Source organism: Sabethes cyaneus, chromosome 2 (genome assembly GCF_943734655.1).
Source record: "Sabethes cyaneus chromosome 2, idSabCyanKW18_F2, whole genome shotgun sequence".
Lineage (NCBI taxonomy): Eukaryota > Metazoa > Arthropoda > Insecta > Diptera > Culicidae > Sabethes > Sabethes cyaneus.
Window position 1 is genome coordinate 192,801,929 of NC_071354.1, and position 9,730 is coordinate 192,811,658.

The 9,730-nt window shown below is 44.0% G+C and overlaps 1 protein-coding gene across 1 annotated transcript; it reads left to right on the top strand.

The window, feature by feature from the left end:
• Positions 1–307: 307 nt before the first annotated feature.
• Positions 308–8,243, top strand: LOC128736481 (uncharacterized). The gene is made up of 7 exons (XM_053830964.1): positions 308–317; positions 1,020–1,441; positions 1,508–1,693; positions 1,757–5,813; positions 5,874–7,008; positions 7,069–7,460; positions 8,026–8,243. The coding sequence occupies exons 1-7, from the start codon at positions 308–310 to the stop codon at positions 8,241–8,243; spliced, it is 6,420 nt and encodes a 2,139-aa protein (XP_053686939.1).
• The last annotated feature ends 1,487 nt before the right edge of the window (positions 8,244–9,730 follow it).

A 9,730-nucleotide genomic window follows, 5' to 3' on the forward strand; every position in this document is an offset into this window, starting at 1 on the left:
TCGCACGGTGATTCAAACAACGGGAATTATATTCGCATCGGTTCGGACACATAGCGACGCCTATCTGTCCAGAAGAAACACCGGAACACGTGGTTCTCCAGATGCCACCCCTGACCGTGAGAAACAAAGTGGGCGAAATGTGTCGGGAGGAGAGCATTGGGAATGCTGTCAGCAGGTTCTTAGCGCACATTGTTGACCAACGAAAGTGGAAGATCGGGACGGCCGCCAACTCTGTATCAGTACTCGTCAGGACAGGTGTACTGGAAGCGAAGCAACCGGCGTGTCAAGAAATCTTACGAAGGTAGCCATGACGGGACGTAAGTCTTATTGGTCATCATCTCTGGATCGGTACAGATCCTGAAAGATGCAGGGAAATTAGATTGTCGAGCGAAGGAATAAACGTTATGACGGTCGCCATCTCCGGATCGGTACACGTTTCGATAGCTTTATGGCGGAGTGTGATGACAACCTCCGAAGTAATGCAGCATTTCCTCACGAAAAAAATTCAAGGACATTGCCCAATTCATCGAACCTTACAGATTGGCATGTGACACTCGGACTTGTGAGCCTCGGATCAATTACATGTTTTTCAACCAATTCCTAAACTTTTGTTATAGTACGTATAACACAGATAAAAATTAAATAATTGAATCTTCTACGTCATCCTTGTGCCGTCCTCTTCGACATCTCAATTCAGTTTAGATTTGGACCACGCGTCGCTGATTTTCATGGAGTCTTTAAAGTCGCGGGCTACGTTCGACCTGGCCGAGCCAGCCCGAACTTTGATCCCTTCTGTTCCGGGTGCCGGTGGGATCGTTGAAGAGAACCATAACCTAATGGGACCTAACGAACTTTCAGCCATTAAATCATCTGGGCGATTATTACTCCATCGACTAAACGTTTTGGAAACAATAAAAATTTGACAAAATTTCAAACAATTTAATGGATACAAGTTGAACTATCCAATGCATGATAATAACTATGCAAACTATTGAACTAAATGTTTCTTGTCTTTGCAGAATGCACGTCGGAAACATTCGATTTCTCTCAGCCAATATTTAGAAGTCAACAGATATCCTTATTAGATTTTGACAAAGCGGTAGTTACACATGTCGTTTCTGGAGTTGAGCGGGTCGAAGTCAGTGAATCAGCAGGTTACAACCTCTATCTAAGTGCCAAAATCGACGGCCAATCTCAGCTAGTCATTAGCACTACACCAGAGTTCGAGCGCTACGCCGTAACGGAAAAATATCTCACGTTGCACTGCACGCTGGCCTTCACCTGCTCGGATGAGACTAAAATAACAATCCGAGTCCAAGTACCCATTAAAGAAGATGAAAATCTATATGAGCCCACTTTTTCCAAGAGTATATACGAGTTCCAGATTCCATTACCTCTTCCGAAGGATTTTGACTTCTCTTGCGCATCGGCAGCGGACGGTGTTAGTCATAACTATTATTGTAAAGTTTTGTGTAATCTAATTAAAATCTAATAAAACCGTTTTTAGGGACAAATTGTTGCCACCGATTTCGATTTAACAGACAACAGCGTGACGTTCGCGATTGAGGATAACCCCTACTTTTATGTCGAAACACATCCGGGTGAATCTGAGAAGCATTTCGTTGCAAAGCTGAAAACTAAAGCTACTCTGACAAAGCTAGACAGTGTTATTTCGATAATAATTACTGGAACGGTAAGTTGGTTCGGTGCTGGGGTGGAGCGATCAAATTTAATCTAATTATTATTGAGCTTCCAGGACGAAGGGAAAGAACCTAAAACGGGAACAGCTGAAGTACGAATATCAGGAGATCCGCTCATACCGTACATCGAACCTCCTCAGTTTCAGCAGTCGCTCTACAAGTATACCTATGCGTTGGATTCGGAGGCCTTTCCAATCATTCAAATAAGCCTGCAGGCTAACACCTTTGATAGTACAGTAAGATATGAGCTCAGTGGAGAGGATTCCCAGCTATTCGAGCTGGCTGTTGAGGCCAACAACGGCGGAGCCAGGATTTCACTGCGATCGGAGGCTGTGATTCCCGACGAAAAGACTTTCCTGAGTACGATCGTAACGGCCAGTCGATCCGGAGCCGAGCTGGACGGTCGGACGGCCATCGTTGTACAACTGGAGCGTGCGGTTAAAACGGTGCCATCCTTCGAGCAGTCCATGTACGGTGGAAGCGTCAGCGCCGAGAAAGTGATCACGATGGAACGGAACATTCAACTGAAGGTCGAAACAAACGGGGAGGATGTAGTGCCTGTGCTGGTTGGAGAAGATGCGAAATATTTCCGAGTTAGCAAGGTTGAACACTCGATCAGTTTGGCTGGTTCGGAGGAACTAACCGATGAAGTGTTGAAGGACAAGTTCTACTTTCACTTCGCTGTGGAGGCACGGAAGGCCGATGTGGACTCCGGAGTTGCGTTTGTGGTTTTGGACGTTCTGAAGGCGGATGAAGTTGTTCCAAAGTTCGAACAATTGTACTATGAGGGTACTATTACGGAAACGGGAGAGTTGGATATGGTAGAAGTACGAATTGCCGAGGAGACCTATGAGGAGAGCCTGCAGTTTACGTATTCGGGTGATACAGACTTATTCTTATTTTCAAGAGATCAAAATAAGATAACCATTGCTCCAAATGAAGTTACTGAAGATAAACTAGCAGGGAAGGTGTATCTTTTGGTGAAAATAACTGCTTCTTTGGAGGAGGAAGCCGTTGCGGAAACGATTGTGGTTATAAGAGTTGTGAGGCCATCGATAGTCATTCCAGCTTTCGAACATAACTTCCTCCAAGGTCAACTCATTGCAGCAACACAGGAACTAACGGCACTGAAAGTAGTATTAGTTCCAGAAACTTTTACGCCAGAGACCCTCCTCAATCTTCAAGACTCAAAAAATCTATTCGAGTTGAAACCCACTGACGTTTCTAATGAGTTTATGGTTGTTTTGAAAGAAGACGTCACGATTCCAGGGGACTCACATTTGACACTAACTCTAGAGGCAACCAATCCGAAGTCATTAGCTGTTAACTGCTTCATACTGATCGAAGTACTTCATACGCAGCCGGTTACTCCGGCATTCGAACAACCGCTTTATCTGGGTCAAATAGATAGTAACAACCAGCTGGAAGAACTTATACTGAAACTAAAAACGGGAACATACGACAGTTCGGTCGTGTTTTCATTATCCGATCACGATGCTGAACTCTTTGTATCGCGGAAACTGGACACCAACGAACTGCTGATCACACTAAAAGAAACTGTCAGCGAAGAGGATCTTGCCGATCGTAGCAGCCTGCGTTTGAACGCTCACGCAAGAATGGGCGATTCGTTAGAGACTTCCGTTCCGGTGGTGATATTTATTCAAGGAGCAGAAGTGAAGTTTCCCATGTTCGAGAAACCGCTCTACAAGTCCCGCATTGGTACGGACCTTCAGCTGGTGCCGTTTGAGCCCATCAAATTCACGGAGGATTTCATTGCCGAAGAACTGGAGCTGAAGATACTGCTGAGTAATACGGATTTATTCCTGGCGGTGTTGAACGAAGAGCTGCAGAGCGTGGCGATCAGTTTGAGCCGAGAATTGACCCCGAATGATTTAGATGGACTGGAAAGGTTTGAGTTTGTTGTGCAGGTTTTGAACCCTGCCGTTGGATCCGGGTTTACCACAATTCTGGTTGATATCGTGCGTGAAGTGGTGGTACTTCCGGAGTTTACTGCAGCTTCTTACAGTGGAACAATCGTGGAAGCTACGATGGAAATGAGTTTTTCGGAGACAATAACCCTGAAGGATGGAACCGTGACGGATGAGGTGTCTTATCAAGTGCTTGGCGAAGATGGTGGCCTGATTAATTTGGCGATAAATGAAGATGGAAGTTTAAAGTTGACACTCAGGGAAGGAATTACAGCGGAGGACCTCAAAGAAAAATGGCAACTTAATTTTGTAGTTCATGCCAGTAACCCTGGCAGTCCGGTAGCGTCGACCGGTGTGGTCGTGCGAATAATTCGCCCAATGCAAGCAACCTTCACAATGCCATCTTTCTCTGGTATTCTACAGGAAGGTCAATTGATAGTAAATTTTGGAACTAACCAAGTTAAGTTAAAGGAAGGAACGATGCAGGAAGATACTCAGTTTTTACCAACCGGGGATGATTATGAACTGTTCGAGGTATCCCTTCAGCCGGAAAGTGTGATTCAAGTAGCCCTAAAATCCACGGTTAACTGGATCCAAATTCGTAATCGAGCTCACCTTGGCTTCCACTTGGAAGCTTCAAACCCTGGAAGTGACAGATCTTACGCAACAATTTTTGTAACAGTTGAAAACAACCCGGTCGTTACGCCCGTATTCACCAAGGTCCTCTATCGGGGATCACTGCAGAAGACGACCAAAGAAATTACCTTTTCCGCATCAGAAATCATCACCCTAGAAAGTGACAGCATAACTGACACCCTATCGTTTCGAGTTATTAAAGACGATCAAGCAATGTTCGATGTTACTCGAGATGCTAACAAATTCAAGGTTGTTCTGAAGGAGACTGTCACCGAGCAGGACTACGAAGGACGGGATTTGTTGAGCTTCCAAATTGAAGCCAACAACCAGTACGGACCAACAGACAGCACCACGGTCATAATCGAAATACAGCTGGATGAAATTATTTCTCCCCAGTTTGTGAACTTCATGTACGAAGGATCGATTGCTGAGGGATCGACGGAGATAAATTTGAGCAAAGAAATAACCTTCCGTGATGGTACGTTTGGTCCAGCAACTACGGTAGGTCTCCTCGATGGGGATTCCAATTGGTTCAATGTACAAAGATCGGATTCGTTGGTGACGATTTCGGTGAAAAGTGCCAGCACAATCGAATGGGAACAGATAAAGGCTCGAAATTACCTCGGCTTTGCAGTTCAAGCTACAAATCCAGGAAGTCCGGTTGTTGATGCATTCGTAACCCTAGACATACTTCGCCCGGCAATTGTAAGCCCCAAGTTTAAAAGTTCATCATTTCAAGGTTATTTGGAGGAAGGTCAACGGCTGGTAACATTCCCCGATGGCAAGGCAATTGAGCTGGAGGAAAGTAGTTTGCTTTCGGGATACACTTCTGAACTACTTGACAACGATCATAACCTTTTCGAACATGAAGTAGAGAGCAATCGAGTAGTAGTTTCACTGAAAAACGATGTCACCGAAGAACAGTTAGAGAACAAAATTTATTTACAATTTACTGTGGCTATCAGTAATCCCGGCAGTGAAAAATCCCTGGCAACCGTTGTTGTAGACTTGAAGCGCGAAGCAATTCCTGTCAAAATCCCGATGTTTGAGAAAACAGTTTACCACGCTACGATCGGATCCGATTACAGACTAAGCGTAGAAAATTCCATTTATGTTTCGGAAGGAACGTACACCGATGATGTTCTGTTTATGATAGTGGAATCAAATAGTGACTTGATTAGAGTTGTTCAGAATCAAAGAGAAGCCATGATTCAGCTAGCGAGAACGATAACTGCAGAGGATTTGGAGGGCTTGGAAAGCATACACCTGACCATCAAGGCTGTCAACGAGCTAGCTTGGAGCAACTGTTTCCTTTACGTGTCACTTCCAGTCGATGAAAATGAACCCTGCACTCCATTGCCACCAATAATCGATTGTACGGATTGCTATGACTGCTCAACTGGAGAACCTCTTGACGATGTGCCCTACTTCCCGTACGGCAACTATCGTTTCCACGTTAAATCCGATAGCTCTGGTATGGTCGGAGTAATAAGAGCTTCTGTCAAGGACCCGTCAATAACTCTGGAACACGTAGCTGATATAAGTGACAGTAAGAGCTCTCCTGTGTGGTTAAATTAACCTAATCAATTAATTTTTCCTTACGTTTTAGCGTATCTAAAGCTGAGAATCACTGTTTCAACGGACGGAGTCCTCCGTATTGTGCAACCATTAGTTCCCAATCAGTACAACTTTTTAGTCACCGCCGTAAGCTCGACCTCTCAGAAGCAAAGTACCGTCAATGTCATCCTGGACGTTACTCAAGACCAAGAATGTCCCAATGACCCAGAATCCCCCAAGAGCATTTCCGTCAACAAACTACTGCTGATCGAATCCTTGGAAGAAGAAACCGCCCATTCCAACATATTCCCCTCGCAACTAGCCGATTGCGAATACGAACTGCTCGACGAGAAGCCATTCCTGGCGTTCAACTACTTCTTCATCGATCCCGAAACCCACTGGCTGACGGCTAAACCATTCGATCGGGAAAACACGACGCTCTTCCAAAACATGCCAGTACCACAGTTCCAACTACGGCTGCGTCTGGTCTGTGCCGTTCCAGCAACTCCCTCCTCGTTTGGAGACATCACGAAACGATCGCTGATCGAAACCGATGAACTGAACTTTGCACGGGATGTTACCGTAATCAACGTTGTCGTGGTGGACGTCAACGATAATGATCCAAGCTTCGTTAGACCGTCACCCACTGCCCAGGACTTCCACTTGGGATTCCCGGCACCGTCGATAGCCGCTGGACTATTGGTTCCCCACTTGTTCACCGTCGAGGCGACTGATCTGGATGAAGGACTCAATGCTCAAATCCGGTATAGTTTGCTTACAGAAGACAACTTTGGAATTGATCCGGAAAACGGGTTAATTTTTCCACTGAAAAATGCCATGCACTCAAACGAGTTGGTTTCGTTGGAAGTTACGGCAACTGATCGCAATGGAGCGTCCGATGGAAGAAGCTCACGGGTAATGCTGCATGTTCATCGTTTGGAAGAGGATAATTTGCTGCTGTTGACGGCAGCAGGGTTCGAAGACGTCGAGAGTTTGATTAATGGCATTAATCAAAATGCAAATGACGTTCAACTGAGATCACTAATGGAAGCAAAAGTTCCAGCATTCGAACAGCTAGATGAGAGTCGAACACCTACTCAAAGACAGCAAGAAAACATCGTCATGCGTTTGATTGTATACGCATTTAATAGCGAGAATGTTTTGCAAGATGCGGATTCTATAAAACGGTTTGATTCTATGTGATAGGAAACAAAACCATTATCTAAAAATTATTTTATCTTTTGTAGAGTGATCCAATCATCAATGCTTGCGGACAGTATTACCGTTGAGACATACCAGGAAGCAGGATGCTCTGGCTCAGGAAGTTCTGGAGGTTCTGGTGTGTGCAGTCCGCAACACAGTTGTGAAGATGCCAACGTTGGTTTAATTGCTGCCACCTCAGTGCTTGGTGCTCTCTTCCTTATCAGCACCGGGTTTGCAATGTTCCTGTACTTCCGATATGTACGACCCACGCGAAGCACTCCCGGCAACCCATCCGATATTGTTCAGCTGGAAAATGATTTCGACATATCGCCACCTCCCTCTCCTCCCACGCTGGGAGCGAAGAAAACGGCCGACGGTTCATTGTCAGATGAAGAGCGGAAAATTTCAATTCAGATTACAGGAATTACAAATCAAGGTAGGTTTTAAACTAAACTGAATGATAAACTGAGCTGAAACTGAACTGAAACTGTACTGAAACTGAACTGAAACTGAACTGAAACTGAACTGAAACTGAACTGAAACTGAACTGAAACTGAACTGAAACTGAACTGAAACTGAACTGAAACTGAACTGAAACTGAACTGAAACTGAACTGAAACTGAACTGAAACTGAACTGAAACTGAACTGAAACTGAACTGAAACTGAACTGAAACTGAACTGAAACTGAACTGAAACTGAACTGAAACTGAACTGAAACTGAACTGAAACTGAACTGAAACTGAACTGAAACTGAACTGAAACTGAACTGAAACTGAACTGAAACTGAACTGAAACTGAACTGAAACTGAACTAAAACTGAACTGAAACTGAACTGAAACTGAACTGAAACTGAACTGAAATTGAACTGAAACTGAACTGAAACTGAACTGAAACTGAAACTGAACTGAAATTGAACTGAAACTGAACTGAAACTGAACTTTTGATTAAGCATAAAACCGTTAGTCACTGCCTCTAATATGATGTTTGTTTTCCATTGCAGAATCCGAGGACTCGAAAGTACCCGATCGACTGGTTCGCTCCCTCGAAAGCCAACTCGAGCGAGTAAACGAGAACGATACTGTCTCTTCGAGAGCAACACTCGATGAGCCGAAGAACGTCAAGTTCAACGAACTGGTCGAAAGAATCGAGGTTGTCGAGCACCGCCGTCAGTCCGGTTTGGATGGTGACGACGATTCGATCTACAACGAACGTTTGTAGCTAAATGAGGTGGGCAAATTTATTTGGTTAGAATATAAAGTTATTAAAGTTATAAATAAAGATTCAGTTTGTACACAACTCAAAGTATCTCTATCTTCTCTACATTTTCGTTGAATCGAATTGATTTTTTCTCTTGTGCCTCACTGCTTCCTTCGTTCGAGCAGTCGTTGGAGTTCGTCTCCTCAGTTTCATCAACGATCAGTAAATCGGAAAGCGATTTTGCTAACCTCTTACTTCGTATTGTTCCATCAGTAGTATCTGAGTATAAGTTTTATTCATCAATAAACATTTTGACATTCTAATTCGAACATTCTACTCACCATCAACGGTAGCATCTTCAATGTTTTTTCTGAGCATCGGCGGTGTTGTCTGTCCATTGGTGTTTGAACTCTCGACAATGACATTTTCAGAATTTGCATACGAAGCTTGATCGTCGGACTGCGGAGCAGTCAATATTGTTGGTGAGGAACGACTTTTTGCCCACCAATAGATGGCCAATGCTGCTGCAGCTATGAACAACACAATAAATACTGCCATAACCACTATGTAGGGATAAACTGTACAGTCCTCAGCGGGAAATTCCTCTCTGAATAGATCGTTCCACGTGGATATTATGACTTCATCATGGTTTCCTACAGCACTGTAAAATAAATATTTTTAATGTTCCTAAAATGGACAATAGTCCTATATTACCTAGCAAAATCATGGCTTGACACCAGATTGTTTTGCCTATCAAATGCAACCACCGCGAACTTTTGTGCCGTTTCAGAACTTTGTTGTCTACTGGAGGATTCCACAACCGATATATAACCACCCCCGAGAACCACAACCCTCAACCCATTTGTTGCTAGAAGCTTACCCAAAAAAGTCTGCAACATTTCCCTGCCAATTCCATTTAACAGTATAAAAGACAACTGAAAAGGCAACACTGGAACAACTGAAACGTTCAGCTTGGATTCATTACCATCCTCCGCACCGTCTCGATCCTTTGCTAAAATCTCCAAATGCACCGGATTTTCATCCTTCAGAGCATACCTCAGAGGAAAGAGTTTGCCGGTTTTCGGGTCGATATCGAAATTTTCGTTCGAAGTTACACCGAACCGAATAATGGCGTTCAAATCTGCATCCAAATCGATCGCCGAAACTTGTAAAACGCTGGATACCAACAGTCGCTCGGAGATTCGAGCTACCGGATAGGCGAAAACATCATCCTCCTTCGGAAAGGTGAAAGTCGGATGGTTATCATTGATATCATCAACAATAATCGTTAGATAAGTGGTATCTGTAGAGAATGGAATGTCTTCGAGTTTTCTTTGTTGATTAGTTTCTGTTGATTGTACTGAATTTGCCTGACAGTTAAGCTTTAGAACCAGTTGAAATTGAGGTTGCTCTGTGCCTTTAAACAGTTCACTATCTTCGCGATCAAAACGTGCTGACACAATCCACCCGGTAGCTACATCAATCGTGAAAATATCTGCATCCTTTTT

Bases quoted from the DNA above. Each gene is read 5' to 3' on its own strand.
- LOC128736481 (XM_053830964.1), top strand. The intron at 1,694-1,756 runs GTAAGTTGGTTC...TTGAGCTTCCAG, and splicing joins CGATAATAATTACTGGAACG to GACGAAGGGAAAGAACCTAA. The intron at 7,009-7,068 runs GTTTGATTCTAT...TATCTTTTGTAG, and splicing joins GATGCGGATTCTATAAAACG to AGTGATCCAATCATCAATGC.